The sequence below is a fragment of the Sinocyclocheilus grahami genome, unplaced genomic scaffold (genome assembly GCF_001515645.1).
Source record: "Sinocyclocheilus grahami isolate Dianchi unplaced genomic scaffold, SAMN03320097.WGS_v1.1 scaffold182.1, whole genome shotgun sequence".
Classification (NCBI taxonomy): domain Eukaryota; kingdom Metazoa; phylum Chordata; class Actinopteri; order Cypriniformes; family Cyprinidae; genus Sinocyclocheilus; species Sinocyclocheilus grahami.
In genome coordinates this window covers 1,365,583-1,383,050 of record NW_015505361.1, presented here as the reverse complement: position 1 = coordinate 1,383,050, position 17,468 = coordinate 1,365,583, and the positions used below count along the sequence as shown (strand labels likewise).

The 17,468-nt window shown below is 38.2% G+C and overlaps 2 protein-coding genes across 3 annotated transcripts in view; one reads left to right on the top strand and one right to left on the bottom strand.

Annotated features, from left to right (window-relative positions):
* Positions 1–1,552: 1,552 nt before the first annotated feature.
* On the bottom strand, positions 1,553–9,808 carry LOC107594379 (E3 ubiquitin-protein ligase NEDD4-like). Of its 2 annotated transcripts, XM_016284401.1 has the most exons (5): positions 9,549–9,808; positions 8,407–8,480; positions 5,444–5,522; positions 5,315–5,353; positions 1,553–1,638 (listed from the first exon to the last, which is right to left on the bottom strand). In XM_016284401.1, exons 1-5 carry the CDS (start codon positions 9,597–9,599, stop codon positions 1,573–1,575), a joined length of 309 nt encoding a protein of 102 aa, XP_016139887.1. In that variant the 5' UTR covers positions 9,600–9,808; the 3' UTR covers positions 1,553–1,572. The 2 variants fall into 2 exon arrangements, with proteins under 2 accessions (XP_016139887.1, XP_016139886.1); XM_016284400.1 differs by lacking the exon at positions 1,553–1,638 and having other exon boundaries at positions 5,150–5,353.
* Positions 9,809–11,659: 1,851 nt separating this feature from the next.
* The window catches only part of LOC107594378 (Wilms tumor protein 1-interacting protein homolog), a 48,999-nt gene continuing 43,190 nt past the window's right edge, over positions 11,660–17,468 (top strand). The window contains exon 1 of the mRNA XM_016284399.1: positions 11,660–13,164. Coding sequence (XP_016139885.1) covers positions 11,997–13,164 — 1,168 coding nt within the window. The 5' untranslated portion in view covers positions 11,660–11,996. The remainder of the gene's footprint in view (positions 13,165–17,468) is intronic.

Below are 17,468 nucleotides of genomic sequence, written 5' to 3'. Positions count from 1 at the left end.
CGCAATGAAATATAAGAGAGACTGAATCAGGGATTTCTGCATTTCGTGCACTTGGAAATGATCAAAGTTTTAGGATTTTGCAAGTCTAAATCAAAGAATGGGGTAATTGCACGCATTTCAAATCACAATGCAATATAAGTGAGACTGAATCAGGGATTTCTGCATTTTGTGTGCCTGGAAATAAAGTTTTAGGATTTTAGAATTCTAAAACAAAGACTAGGCTAATTGCATGAATTTCAAATGAAAATGAAGTGTGATTGATCACAGAAGAAACATTATCTACTGGCACAAACCTAGAAATGTTTTGCACAAAAAGAGATCTGAAAGGATTTGTCATCCTTTCTGTAAGCTATCACATTCCTCAGGAGACACAAATAGCGTGCATGCTTGGTTCATGCCAGCGAACACATTCTAGCAATGACATACAAGTTTTTCTTACAACCAGTAACTGGGTTAAGCTATCGGTCACTTGCAGGAGGGCGACAGCGGTTTATTGTCTTATCAAGAGCTACTGTTCTTACTTGAACACTGGGTCTTTTATGCAAGCGTTTTATTAACCTTCCTCATTATTCAGGGAGGCGTGTGACGGAGAGAACCCCCCTAACACCGGTCACGCCTCATTCACTTTTATGCGTTTCAGAGCAGTTACTTTTCACGTTTAACAACACCCAAAGGTAAATTTCAGTTCCCAGACCTGAGCTTTAAGGTGGCTACTTGCAAAAAGGCATCCTTGTTCATTTATTACACATTGACGCTCAGGTAGCTGCTGATTTTACAGACCTGAACCCAACACTAACAAGCCGAATATATTTGAGACTGTTGAACTGTGTAATGTTTCATTACCATCGAACACGTCTACCATTGTAAAGCCAAACAAGCAGTCCTGCCTCAATCTGATGGTCTAATGGTAGTTAAGTCAATATTTCTTTATCAGGCAACTCAAAAAAAAAGCAGATTGCAATGTCATTTGGTGCCACTATGGGTGCAGAAATTATACATAACTCTAATTTTGATACTTCAATAGCAGACCGGACAAAGAATATATTTCACAACCTAAAAATAAAAAAATATTTTTATTCAGCAGAGGATGCATTGAATTAAAGACATTTAAAATGTTACAAAAAATTCTGTTTCAAATAAAAGCTGTTCTTTTGGACTATTCATCAAAAAATCCTGAAAAAGATTTATCACCGTTTCCACAAAAATATGAAGCAGCGCAACTATTTTCAACATTGATAATAATCAGAAATGTTTCTCGAGCAGCAAATCAGCATATTAGAATTATTTCTGATGGATCATGTGACACTGAAGACTGGAGGAATGATGCTGAAAATTCAGCTTTACATCAAAGAAATAAATTACAATTTAAAATATATTAAAATAGAAAACATATATTTGAATTGGTAATAATTTTGGTAATATTACCGTTTTTACTGATTTTTTTTCTTCAAATAAATGCAGCCTCTGTGAGCAGAAGAGACATTTTAAAAATCGTACCGACCCCAAACTTTTGAACAGTAATGTACAAACATCTCTAACTGATTTGATTGACATCACAGTAAATCAATGCATTCATGTACATACCAAACGATTTTCATCAAACACCTCCAGCAGCAGACGATGTTTCCTAGGATGCACCTGTGGGAGAAAACAAAAGACAAATAAAATAAGTGAATATTCACAAGAATGTTAATATAGTTATATATATATACACATATATATATATATATATGTATATACACATATATATATATATATATATATATATATATATGTATGGAGTAATACAGTGAATTTATTGTCACATATTTAAAATAAAAGATGTCTCGTTACAAGACAGATGGACTGTTCATTCATTCATAACCCTCGACTTTAGGCCTGTAAATGGCCCGTGACTCAGACAGTGTTATCGTTTAGCATATCATGAAGTCCCCGTGCTGGTATTTGGGCCAGTGGTCAGTATCACAAATAGGCCAGAAGCTTTTATGCCACTGTCTGGATCTGGTTATGATTCATATTAAATATCAGGTACAGTAGACTTTTTTTTTTTGCATGGAAAAATTGGATATTTTACACACATATATACAGCATGGTCCAAAAGTATGAAACCACACTGCAAATCAAGGATTCTGTGCACCTGGAAATAGCAAAGATTTTGATATTTTATAAAACAAAATACAGGTATGAAGTATTACGACTTTTGAAATGTAGAAACAAAGAATAGGTACGTAAAATGAATAAGAAATACTTCAGATTCTGCCTATTTCTAGGTCACCATTCAAAACAATAAGCATGACATTGATTAGTGACTCAATGAAATTCAAAATGCTCTTTTGGAACATCTCAAATCATGCTTAATATGAGCAAAACTCATTTTCAGTCTTCAGCATGCTTGATATAAAGCAATGATGAGTCTTCATAACATCTTGAAATGGTTTCTCTTAACACAGTCCTGTTTCCAGGGAACCTTACATGCATCTCTCTATCCTTTCTGAGAAAATGAGCGATGTCTACAGAAGAGATACTCACACCGCGTCAGCAAATGCGTCACAGCTCATCACAAGACAGCAGGGAGAGCAGACAGAATGTAAGAGGCGCCCCTCATCTCAAATGCCCCCCGTAACTCAACCCCTGACCTCTGACCCCAGAGCATGTGACTGCACCTCTCTCTTTACATGCTGCCCAAACAGACTCTTATTTGTGACCCTGGACCACAAAACCAGTCATAAGGGTCAATTTTTTGAAATTGAGATTTATACACCATCTCAAAGCTGAATAAATAAGCTTTGCATTGATGTATAGTTTGTTAGGATAGGACAATATTTGGTCGAAATCTAGAATCTGAAGGTGCAAAAAAATCTAAATATTGAGAAAATCGCCTTTAAAGTTGTCCAAATGAAGTTCTTAGCAATGCATATTACAAATCAAAAATTTAGTTTTGATTCATTTACGGAAGGAAATTTACTGATCTTTACTTAATATCCTAATGATTTTTGGCATAAAAGAAAAATCTATAATTTTGACCCATACAATGTATTTTTGGCTATTGTTACAAATATACCCCAGCGACTTAAGACATTTAATTAAATAGAGATTATTTAACCAGGAACATTTAGGGGAAAACATTACAAATCAGTGTTCACTGCACGTCCTTAAGTAAAAAAAAAAAATTCACCTATTAGAAAAAAAAGTAAGTCATGCACAGTTTTCTAGCAGTTCCTTTGAATTTATAAATATAAAATTAACTGCTTCTGAATTCTCTGGATCACGACAACAAATCAACACTGAACTGACTCGAGCTAAATAACAAAACTATTGTCTTCTATAATGCTGCTTACAGCTGAATTTGTTTCATAATTGATGAACTTTATGCTGAACTGAATCAAAACTAAACTGAAATGAGCGGAACAGACACTAATGTCTTTTTAGAGCTGCTTTAGATCAGAATTTGTTTAATATATGATGAATTTTGATCACTGATTCTGTTATTTTCTTGTTTATTACTGTGAAGCTGCTTAAAAAAAACAGAGTTATGTAAGAACTATATAATAAAGGTGATTTGATTTGAACAAATGTGATGGTGTAAAATTGTCATGCTGATATCCACTCTGATATGATTCCCTAGCTGTTGCGTCCAACATAAACACATTTCTTGGAAAAACTCCCTTAGTAACATCACTATTTTATATGTAAACTACATAAATGCAATGCAAATAAGAAGCCCTACACATATGCAGAAGGCAATGCATTTCCCTGAACTTCGAGGAATTCAACCACATCTATCTCTCTATAACCCTATCAGACCTCAGTTCAGGCTAAACGTGGGTCATGACTGAATTCAGCTGACTTTGTTCACAATTGAGCGATAGACTTCTGGGAGAGTTTAAGTGAAGTTTCGAGCTGTGTGCAGCTTTAGAAGAATTATCTGAATAAACCATTTTACGGGGCTCAAAATAAAACCATCGCACTGAGTTTCATCTCTGGTCATTTGACATCTAGCAGGACAGGCTCCTGTGACAGGCTCACTTTTCCCCTATAAAGAAATGTGGTGGTAAGAGATGTGACGGCTCTGCGGAGCTAGACTGTAATTCTCAGGTTAGTATAAACACTGTCGAGAGAGCCGAGATAAACACTCAGCAGGAACGCCACAGGATATAAACTCTTATATATACACAGCTATCCTACTCAGTGATGTACTTCACTAAAAAAAAAAATAGATTTTTACATTATCTAAAGAGGATTTAAGTGGTTTGCAACCAAGGGCGTTGCTATGCAGATGCGGTTTCTAAGGTATTCGTAATCTTTGTAAGCATTGCACATACTTGACTGAAGCATTATCACTCGTTTTGTCTTTTTTTTGGCTGTTCACATTATAGTGCATTTATATAAAATGCAAAAATGGTTTTATAAAACCCTTGAACTTTTAAACAGGCTTCCAATGTTGCAATATGAGCAGCCCGTATTGCATAACGTTTTCTATTATTACCAAACACAATGACTGCATCTGTTTAATATTAGTTCCCAAGAACACATTACTGGAATCACTAACAATATCTAAATGTGATGAAGATGAACAGAGAGAGTTCAGTAAGTAGGAAACAACTAAAAACAGCATGCGTGTATATGAGATCTTATGGTACAGAACAAAATGTTTTACAGGTGAATCTCATTAAGAAGTGTCTGGATGGTGTACATTACACCCTAAAACTGCAAGAGAAAAAATATATATGATTTTCACTATAAAAACAAAGCTTATGCTAAGGCTCATTAAAATCGCTGAATTATTTTTTATGATATTTAAGCTAATTTTCAGATTTTTTTTTCTTTGTAGACAACTTTTTTTGTAATTAAAATCAGCATAAATTAAAAGTACTATTAAATATTCAATACTGTATTAATGCTTGTATTCCTCATTTGTAAGTCGCTTTGTATAAAAGCATCTGCTAAATGAATAAATGTATTTAAATACTTTTATTGCATTACAGTATTGAAAGGGATTTTTTACCTAAAATATTTACTTCAAGTCTCCCTGAAATTGTATTTAATATTTCAATCATTTAACAATAGACCGCATGTTCACGGTTCACTATTAACAAAGTTTTTCATTATTTTTTCAAAATGTATTTATTTTAATGTTACATTTGTGCGATTTAATTAATTATTAGCATTTCATTAACTTACAAACCCCAGGTAGGGAAATTCTATCCTGGGCTACTGATATAATTTTTTTTTCTCCTTTCATTTTGGGGTGACATTTTTTGACAGTACAGCCAGGTAACAAAAACATGATCTCTGTAAATACCCATTCACTTACTCTGAAGAAGAATTCCTCATTCCACTTCGGATCCAATGTCTAAAAGAAAGACAGAAGCATAGAGAGATGTTGTTAAACATCTCCTGACAAAATGATGAATGGTGTAGTAGAGAGTTTGTACACGCACACCTTTTTAATGGTTTTAGTCTGCAGACTGGTGATTTCTCCATTGACAGGGTCATAGAGAGAGATTCTTGTGTATGGATCACTGCGGATGAAAGGAAAACAAACATATTACACAAGCACTCATGGAAAAAAGATTCCCCATCTTTGAGTCATACAGGAAGTATACAGGACTAAATATTTTAGTAATGCAGTCAGGTTTTCCACTGTTAACTGGCAGGATGTGATCAGCAATGAATATTATGATTACTAGTCGTGCGATTATGGATCTCTTTACAAACCGTTACAAGTATTCATCCCTATCCTGCAAATCCATTCAGATTAATTAACTTGAAGTCACCAACTTAACCTACATGCATCAGGAGGAAGCAACACACAATCTTTCATTTGAGGTTTTTGCTGAATATCTGGCCTTTTTTTCGAGGAAGTATTGAAGTGAAGGAGAGATGACATGGCTCAGTCAGCACAGATATCGATTGCATACCTAGAGCTGTGCTATTTAGGTCAAAGTGAGCACGGCCGATCGGTCCGTACCCTCAAGGACGGCCAGGACGTCTGCTAACACTGCCATCTACTGTACCACCCTGACCAATGTGACTCGGGCAGCAACCGGGACATTTCCATCGGCCTACAGTTCATTGCAAGCTATGCATAATACGAATCATAGCATGTATAACTGCAACGCAATTACAAAGCAAAGCAAACCTAAATCTACTAAGGCCCAATCCCAATTCTACCCCTTAGCCTTTCCCCTTTCGCCTACCACTCCGTTTCGCGCGTTCACGTGAAGGGGTAGGGTGTCTCGATTCTCTTTTGGTTGGAGGGGTAGGGGTAGGGCAAGGGCCAGACAGCCCTTCAAACGAAGATTTTTCGGGACCACACTTCAAACGAAGGGGTATGAATTATCTCAGCGTAAACCGGCTTCAGCGGCAACATGGCTGCCCGAGCGAACAAAAAGACACATAAATGTAAGCATTTTTGGCATTAATAAAGATTTTAACGGAAAGTAATAATTTGTTTTATGTTGCATTCAATCGTGAGTTCATATTACGGTCATGTTACTCAAAGAAATGTTTGCAAAAAATCACTAATATTTGCTAACTAACGTCATATCATTACAGACTGCACGATAGTGCCACAACATTTTCATGTCTGATCAGGGCGATTAACCACCGTAGACATTGAGGGGGGCTAGTCCCCCCAATAATTAGAAATAGAATTGGGATTGGGCCTAAATGACTGTTAAGCAACTGCAACCTATTTTACTTCAGTAATGTGAAACAGGATACTCAACGAGAAAAAATGTAGGGCGGGACATGATTTTCCCCGTCGGAAACAGACTGATGGGCTTTCCATAGCAGAATGAAGCATGAGCTGAACAAACATGCACAATAAAACTAGAAATGCGTATTAAGAAAGTAAACAGAGTCAATTTGCTGACTTCATTAGTGGTATTCGTCCTTGTTGTTATTTTTCAAAGAAGATTCAGCTAAAACGAATGAGTAATAAACATCACGATGAAGCTCAAGAATCCACAGGAAGGCTGAAATTCAATTATCAGGCTGTAAAAAAAGCTTTTATAATTTTTACAACACATTTAGGAACAGATAGAAGCCTGCAAGAGTGTCAGATTGTCTAAACGGAAGCTCCATTATGCGGGATACAAACGATTTCATGTTTTCGTAACACACTGATGGCACGTGAACGTGATGCTGGCGGAGCGGGCACACAAAGCAAACCACTCAAACACTTAATGTCCTGTGCACTGACTTTATACTGATCCACCCAAAATGTGACACTCAGTGAGTGTTGCATGAAATCATGGGAAAAACCCCGTGTACTATACAAGAAGTGAGCTGAGCTTTTAAAGAAAGCACATCCTCTCATTCAAGCAAAGAAGGATTATAATTAGCCGTCAATCGATTTTTCAACGACGGCTGATATTTAAAAAGCGATATAATGCTGATTTACATATAATGTAATGGCAAATTATACACAAGATTGCTAATAATAAATAAGAACATTTTACCCAATATTTATGTTTTGAAAAGCCAGTTTGTATATTAGCATTATCGTCAAATGCCGACAGTCCCAAATGCTCAAGTGTTGGCCGTTTAATCCGCCTGGACATTATTTTGGTCATCATTTATGAGATAGTGTCATTTTCATGGTACAATATCTGATATACCGACCTGGCACCCAAAATGTCTTTCTGACTTCATTAGTGGTATTCGTCCCTTGTTGTTATTTTTCAAAGAAGATTCAGCTAAAACGAATGAGTAATAAACATCACGATGAAGCTCAAGAATCCACAGGAAGGCTGAAATTCAATTATCAGGCTGTTAAAAAAGCTATTATAATTTTTACAACACATTTAGGAACAGATAGAAGCCTGCAAGAGTGTCAGATTGTCTAAACGGAAGCTCCATTATGCGGGATACAAACGATTTCATGTTTTCGTAACACACTGATGGCACGTGAACGTGATGCTGGCGGAGCGGGCACACAAAGCAAACCACTCAAACACTTAATGTCCTGTGCACTGACTTTATACTGATCCACCCAAAATGTGACACTCAGTGAGTGTTGCATGAAATCATGGGAAAAACCCCGTGTACTATACAAGAAGTGAGCTGAGCTTTTAAAGAAAGCACATCCTCTCATTCAAGCAAAGAAGGATTATAATTAGCAGTCAATCGATTTTTCAACGACGGCTGATATTTAAAAAGCGATATAATGCTGATTTACATATAATGTAATGGCAAATTATACACAAGATTGCTAATAATAAATAAGAACATTTTACCCAATATTTATGTTTTGAAAAGCCAGTTTGTATATTAGCATTATCGTCAAATGCCGACAGTCCCAAATGCTCAAGTGTTGGCCGTTTAATCCGCCTGGACATTATTTTGGTCATCATTTATGAGATAGTGTCATTTTCATGGTACAATATCTGATATACCGACCTGGCACCCAAAATGTCTTTCTTGGCCAACCCAATTCCAGCAATGACTTTCACCCTTAAGATTCTGGATTCATCCTGAAGGAAAGCAAAAACATTCAATAAGCAACACAAACATCAAGGATTAAACTCCCTGGAGATGTGAGAATGGTTAAAACCTGATTAAAATGGCTTGATGACTGCAGATGGATTTAAGTGGGACTTTGACCCATAAGTGGGAGGGACACTCTTATTCCAGACAGCATGCGATTGGCCAAAATGTGTATTAATTCAGGATGACGTAATCAATATTTCTGGTCTAAATTCCTGGAAGAAGTTTTAAATTGGCCTACTATTTCTTTCAAGAAAATAGACCAAAATATTGATTCCGTCATCTTGCATGAATACACATTTCGACCAATCAGTCTGCTTAGAACTTTATTTAGTTTGCTTTAAAGAGTAAGTGACCATTATAGACGGTAACATACAAAACTCTCACTAGACGTGTTTACTGATTATATCTCAAAAAGAGTGTGGAACATGATAGCAACACCCAAGAAAGAGCTACAAACAAGAAATAGAATGAAATTAGGTTACACTTTCCTTGAAGGGGGTGTGCATAAGACTGACATGACACCTACATAATCATTACATGACACATGAATATGAAGTTTTTTATGCATGTTTATGACAACTGAGTTATGTAATTTTTAATGCAAAGATGACGTTGTTTATGCATGGGTGTCTTATGCACACCCCTTCAAGTAAAGTGTTACCTGAAATTATAGATGCCACATGTGATCAAAAAGACATGTGACGTCACAAGATACAGTAGATGTTGCGCAATACTTCACTTGAGTCACAAGACAATAATGAGCATGAAAGAAATGGATCTTTATGGCCCAACCAAACACATCTTTTCTTAAGCGCAAGCAAACATGATTGTGGGTCAGTTATGTGCCATAATTAAACACACAACCCCTCATACTGATGATTACAGTTATCATAACACAAAGTGGAGCAGAACTTCCTAACGCTACCAGAAACCCACCGAGACAGTATCACACACGAGCTGTAGACTGCCACCCAACTGCTGTTTATGCAACACAGCAGAATTTCTATGACTGATATGGCACATCACATGATATGACAGCTGAAATAATTTACCTCATCCGTCTGAAGTCCTCGGACCTCCGGGAGTAGCGCGGCTATGTTCATGTTTCGTGCCAGGATGCCAACCTGCGTCGATATGAACGACCGAAACACACAAATAAAGCCCAAATGTCAAAGAGTAGGTCACGCTTGAACGGAAATCGCTTCCCCGGGATATGAGACGAGCGGAGAGGCGTTAACGCTAGCTAGTCATCGTGGAAACGACGCCGATGGACATCCTCGTATGGGGTGTACTACATGCACTTTTTGCTGATTGCTAAGCAAACTGAGAGGAGAAGTAGTTAGCAACGTAAGTGCTTAAATCACACCCCATATCCTCCCACCTAGACACGCCCCCACGACGTCGCTCACGCCCACTACGCTCTAGACCACGCCCCTTGTCTGCTGACGCTCTATGATCATAACAACAGTGCTGTACACAGAATCTGACGCTTTTTTCTGTCTCCTTTGCTGGCGTAAATATGATCTCTTCTCTTTAAATCTACATTTAAGTCAGTTCATTTTTGTAAATTAGTCGTATTTTTTATTTATTTATTTATTTAGTCATTTAGCAGACGCCTTTATCCAAAGCGACTTACAAATGAGGACAATAAAATCAGTCAAAACTAACAAAAGAGCAACAATATATAAGTGCAAATGACAAGTCTCGGTTAGCCTAACACAGTACACGTAGCAAGGTGTGTGTGTGTATATATATATATACACACACACAATATTAAAATGCTTCTTTAAAAGAATAAAATTGTCTTTTTTTGGTTAAAAAGAATGGTTGCCAGAAAAACTGTATTTGCTGTATGTGATATGTTTTTTTTTTTTCAGTACAACTTATTATCAGTATAACAATTTAATGCAAAAATTGAAAAAATGACAGGAATTTCAAAATGTCTTGTGTGTGTGTGTGTTAGTTTGCTTAACTGACAGCAGCGCTGAACAAAACTTGATGATCATGTTCTCCAGCATGATAACAGTGCACTGAATTTTTTATTCTTTTTATGCTATGCCTTTGCTTTAAATTGCATTCATGCATTTTTATAATTAATACACTGCATACATTTGATCAATTCATGCTTTCTGGGAATTTAACCCATGACCTTGGCATTGCTAGTGTCATGTTAGACTGAGCTATCCTGAAACACCAAAATCCTGAAACTTTGTTCATTTTCAGCTGTACGTGAATATCTATCCCAGATTTTCAGTTTAGAGTGTGTGAATATATTAGATATATAAAAATACATTTTTTTTTAAATTATGCACAGGGTATGAATTATATTGTATAGACAAAATATCAAATCAAGTTCATCCATTCCTCAGGCGTAGCTCACCATATGATTTATCAAAATGGTTTACAAACACACAGTCATACAGAACTATTGTTTTAGAAGTTAAAAAAAAAATTTCACTTGAAAACCTTGAGCTATACTTACAATAAGTCTCTCTTGCTTTGATATTGTGCTACCTGATATTTTAAATGTGGCTCAAGTGTCAAAAAAAATTAAATACTTGTGGCGGCCACTGTATGGTGACGGAAATGTAAGTTAGTGACAATAGCCTTTGTCACTGATGCACAATGAGATGTTTGGGATCTGCCCTTCCCCCAGATTCAACAAACCTTCACTGGCCTGCTGTATGTGCATGCTAGTGCTGTTGTTTTCAGAGCACGAGGTACCTGGGAAACACAAGCCAGGTAGATTTTACAAACAGTATAGAGACTTGAACAAGAGCATTTCTTTAATACTCATTTTACTCTCCCAAGAACAGTTGCATAAAGGGTTGCTTGTTGTTTAAAGTTTTTTTTAGAGATGTTCTGTGTAGTTTTTAATTATTTTCTGTGGGCTGGTCTGTGTGGTTAAATCTTTAATCTGTCCCTCTGGATGAAAGTGGACACACGTAGACTCTCTAAAGGGCTTTTTTCAGGATTCTGCTCCCCCTTGCTGAGTTGCTCTCTATCATTGTTTCGCTCCGGCATTAACCACATTCCAGAGCGCCGCAGCGCAGCCCGTCTCCCTCCGCGCATTCCTCTCACGCAAACGAGTCCCGAATGAATCGTTTGATACACGCATACTCGTCCGTCTACGCGTTCAACACCTGTCCTGTTTAATGCGAAATTCTCGGGGGGAAATTTTAGGAGAGCTGGAATTGCTGGAAACGAGCTTCCAGGAACAATCAAAGCGAGAAAATTCCTCCGCGCAGCGCGCCATTGACTGTAAAGACCTTTCAACTTTACAAAAACCTGAAATTGACAAACGTTCTCTTGAGTGGAAACTTTGTCACGACGACCGTATCGCCACAAATCGACAGGCGGGGAGCATGCATCGCGACGGAATGACGGAGAAGGACTAAGTAATCGCGAACAGGCAACGATGGTTCGCCTGAGGCGGCGTTTTTCCGCGTAAAATGCAGTTTGTGTTGTAGTTGACTAGTGCTCCCCCGTTCAGAGACGACATGGATGGATATGACGAGGATCCGGCGAGCAAACTGATGGAAAACCTCTCTATATTTGACGTTTATCAAGACGGGATGTACGGGGAACCGAACCCCGATATGGAGAAAACTAAACGAATGAATGGCAGCTCCTCCGCGCACGGGAACAAAGTCTACGGCGCGGCTCCCCTGCGCTCCGTCAACGGGAACCGACCCTCAGTGCCTCTGGATTTCTGTTCTCCGCAAAGGGACGCGGTTTATCCCGATCCCGACGCGCACTGCACCAAATCTGAAGTTGCCTTGCCGTGTTACAGCGGCGCGTCGGAGCGTCTCAGGAGATACACGCAGGCGGAGGTGCAGGCGCACAGGTACAGCGCTGGATGCGCCTACGACGCGCTCATTATGGGGAAGCAGGTGAGGAGCAACAGCTTATGCATGGCCAGTTTAGCTTCGTCTCACTCGTCGCAAGACCAGAGCAAACACACCAGCCCGAGGTCGAGCATCAGCAGCCCGCGGTCCAGCCTGGTGTCACCCGGACAGGAGAAGTACTGCGAGGGGAACGGCGTGATCAGCCCCCGCTCGAGTTACGCCAGCACGGCCAGCGACACCAGCAAACACTCCAGCCCCAGAACCAGCCTCAACAGCTACGACTGCGGGAGCAAACCTAGCAGCAACCGAACCAGCGGCATCAGCATGGGCTACGACCAGCGGCACATCAGCCCCAGATCGAGCACCACAAGCCCGCGCTCCAGCTACTCGCCCGCGGGGAACCACGAGCCGGAGAGCGGCGCGGTGCACGGCATCCCCATGACCAGCCCCCGATCCAGCATCTGCAGCCACAGCTCCAGGAGTTCGCGGAGCTCCATGAGCGCGTATCCCGAGCTCCAGCACTCCATGCTGGGACCCGGTTTGCCGGAGGACGCGCTGCTGCAGGACTTTACGGAGCCAAACGGCCTCCACAACAACCGCGTCCACCTCCAAGCGTTTCCCGAGCCGCAGCAGCAGAATTCAGACGTCAACATCGTGTTTAACTACGGGAAGATGGGCACCGGGGGGCAGCGCTTAAAGCTGCCGTACCAGGTCACTCCATCCCGGGACAGCGGCCCCAGTCCGGCGGAGCGGCGCCTGGAGGCCCTCACCCTGGAGCTGGAGAAGGAACTCGAGATGCACACGAAAAAGGAATATTTTGGTGAGTAGATCATGCAGGGTCTTAATTCACTTCTAATGCACATTAAAGTTCTGGACAGATAAGGACATTCCCTTTTATTTTTCCTTTGTGCCTTTTGCGTATACATAAAACTTGGTTTTGAATGAACTTTTCCAGAATTGTTTGGTGGAAAGTCATATTCACACCTTGACAAAACCTAGTGCTGTCAAACGATTAATCACAATTAATAGCATAAAAAAATTAAAGTTTTTGTTTACATAGGCCTAATATATGTGTGTGTACTGTGTATATTTATTATATATATATAAATACACACATAAACACACAGTATATATTTAGAAAATATTAATATATAAACATAACATATTTTTCTTACATATGCATGAGTGTCTATTTATATATATGTGATAAATATACACAGTACACACACATATATTATGTAAACAAAAACTTTTATTTTGTATGCGATTAATAACGATTAATTATTTGACAGCACTACTCAAACCCCATTTACTGGAGCCAGCACAGAGCAGCCTTTGTGTTGGACTCATTAAAGTATCATTAGGGTGTGGGAAAACAGGTGTAAATCATGTTTTGTCAATGAATCAGTGTGCTTTCCAGACAAGTGGGTTTATTCTTTGAGCACTGCTTTAATCACATTATCATTATTTATCTTTGAGCTGGTTAAATCATCATTCATCCAGACTTTTTCGCCCAAAGGCATCATGCAAAAGACGCCAAATTCCCAAAACCTGGATCATCTCACAAGGCATGCTGCAACATAGACTAAAGTCACTGTCATTTCATTCACCAACGCAGTTTTAATTCTCAAAAGGAGGCTTAATGGCTCTGAGTTGTTTTCTTTAATGATTAACTTTTATGGGTATTTCTCCCAATTTAAGTTCCATAGGAGAAATAATCCTAGACACGACTTAACAGACACACAAGTTAATAGTTGACATCCAAAAAGAGTATAGAGCTATAAAATGAATATGAATAGCAGCTCAGATCATATGGTCTCCAGAGAATTTGGTGAGTACATATGAAGAGTTTGGTTCCAAAACACTATAAATCCATTTTGATTAATTTGAGTAAAAATGTGTTTTCTTTACCAAGAAAGTGGCAAGATGAAAACCACTATTTTCTGTTTCAAACTTTCACATAGCATCTTTAGGTTATAATAACATAAAAAAATTCAAATCCAGATTTTGATTTTCAAAGATTTATTATAAAATTGTATTATTTTTTCCCCAAAATGCAATAAATCCATGACACGTTTTTTTCTTCAAAATGCAATAAATCTATTGAATCAATATAAAAGTTATTTTTCATATTAAAACTGTTAAAAATACACAACATAGTAAGTTGATCCACATATGACAGCCTCTGAACTTGGTCAATACTAATCTTATATACATCTTAAAATACATTCAATCAGTCATCGCTCCCAAAATGAATTCAGTGGGTCATCTTGTTAATGCTACAAATTAGTTACAACAATAAAAGAATTTCATCATGAGCGTACATGAACAACAATATCACATTAAACCACAGAAATTCCAAAATGACATTTCCCTTACATTCAACCTCCAGAAGTGCATTCATCTTTGCCATGTTACATTCATTTACCGTTGTTGACTAGTGCTATACGCTGTATTAACAAAACATTAATGGCATTAATAAAAACACTTACACTGACAAGCTACGCAATATCGCGTTCATAATCGAATGCGACTCATCTGCGATTATGAACAGTGTTGGTTTAGTGGAGGAGAAATACAGCAGCAGAGAAGATAAAATGTCTTAAAATCTCTTTAAACCTTAAAAACCCCTAAATAAAATTGTCATAATTTACTCACCCTCAAGTCATTCCATACCTGTATGAGCTTCTTTTGGCTGTTGAACACAAAATAAGAATGTTGTTAACCAAAAAGTTGTCGGTAGCCATTGACTTTCATAGTATGGAAAAAAAATACTAGAGCGTGATTTTGCCAAGTAAGACCTGTTCCTTGATCAACATCTTTTGTTGATCCTGGATCAGCATAACTGTCCAAAAATATAGACTTAACCCAATCCCTAACCCTAAACCTAACTCTACCCATAATTTATTCCTAAAAACAATGTGCAATGATAGTTGATTAACAAGGGTGTAGAAGCACCTAACCCTGATCGGCAACTTTTTGTTTTTCAACATTCTTCAGAATATCTTCTTGTGTTCAGTACAGTAAATAAAATCATACAGCTTTGGAACAACTTGAGGGTGAGTAAACGATGACAGAATTTTCATTTTTGAGTGAACTATCCCTTTAAAACTCCCATTTGACTTGAGTTAGCAGAATTTTAACTACATTTTTTGAGGAATCATTCGTGTCTGGAACACATACTAAGGCTTAATGTTCAGATCATTAAGCCTTGGTACGAGCAATAGTAACTGTAATGCTTGCTTAGTAAACAGCACAGTGTTCATCTTTTCAAGTAACACAAGCTTTAGGTCTGTTGTTGTGACTCTGTCGCATTGTCTCATCTTTTGTGTCTCCGTTGCAATTGGGATTTGTTTCTGCTACTGCCTGGTTTAGTTGCAGAAAGTCTAGAGATGGAGGTATGAGTGTGTTTTTGCCTCTGAGGAGCAGGTGATGTTTTTTACTGCATGCCGAACCCTCTTTAGTCTGCGTGAGAGCGAACCCTCTCCGTTACCGTGACAACAGCTCCCCTAAAAGCAATCTCGCCGGGTATTCGCGATGTGTCTTTCTGTGCTCTTAAAGGGTTCGTTCAACTAAAAATGAAAAATCTGTCATCGTTTTCTCACCGTCATGTCGTTCCAAACCTGTATCAGAATCTGCTGTCTAGCTCCTAAAAGGACAGAACTGCACTATAAAAGTTGTCTATATTCACATAAAAAGGGTCAGAAATGTATGAGTTTGCTCTATGCTTCAGCTCTTAACTCCTAATTTAAACTCCTAATCTCATTTGCGTTCTTTTGTGACGTGCGAGAATCAATGCAAATTGTTATAACTGACATTAAACCTACCAAACGCCTCCATGTACCATATTGAACATGCTCTGGGATATTCGAGAGCTACAAAAGAGGAAAGGTTATCAGTGAATTATGAGAAAACGTATTATAATGCACATTTGGACTAGTTTTATAGTACGTTTTTGAGCTCAAATGCCCATTGCATGCTTTTCTTGTATGGAAAACAACACTGGCAATCATTTCATTCTGTGTTTCACAGCCAAAAGCAAATAATATATGGTAAATTATAGCAAAAAATTTTGGGTGACTTGAGTATGTGTGAGAAACAAGGTTTTTATTGTTGTTTTTTATGTTTTAAAAGTTTTTAGAGGTGGTATATGTTAAAAACAAAGCTGCATTGATAATAAATCAGCATATTAGTATGGTTTCTGAAGGATCATGTGACACTGAAGACTGGAGTAATGAAGCGGAAAAATTACATTTGGACATATATTCAAATAGAAAACAGTTATTTTGAATTGTAATAATATTTCACAATATTACTGCTTTTTTCTGTATTTTTGATTAAATAAATGCAGCCTTGATGAGCATAAAAGACATCTTTAAAAACATTAATAAACTTACTGATGCCAAACTTGTGAACGGCAGTGTATGTTAAACTAAATGTGCACTTATCAGACTACATTACCATGCATGCACCCTTCAAAGTGCTCACTTTAACCCTTGTGTGGTGTTCATATTTTTGTTACTCGGCCAGTGTTCGTGGGTCTGGTGGACTCGCTGCAGTTTTGGGTTTTTAATTCAACACAATCAAAAATTTAATGTTAAAATACTCAACAGATGTTTACTTCATCCCAATTACAAGCAATAAAATCAGCATATATGGTCAAAAATTTCCCTTTACCTTTGTTAGATCACATTTATGAATTAAAGTGCTACAACCTTGTGCAGGAATGGCAGAAGCACAAAACTCACACTTATGGTGCTTTTCCACTGCATGGTACGGCTCGGTACGGTTCAGTTTTGGGGGGTTTTCCACTGGGTACAGTACCTGGTACTTTTTTTAGTACCACCTCGGTTGAGGTTCCAAGTGAACCGTACCGTTACCAAAACGTGACGTGTAAACTCTGCTGATCACGGATTGGCCGGAGAGAATCGTCACTACCTGCGTCACTGGACTTGCGACACAAACACAAAAGAACCGCTAGATTTAAATCAGCAGAGCCAGCGAAGGATCGAACGCAACCGTTTTGAACGAGCGCACCTTTTTTTTAACAACCAAAAAGTTTTGTTGTCTGTTGCGGAAGTACAGACGTTCCTCTCGTTGATAGCAGAGGAGCGGATCCAGTGA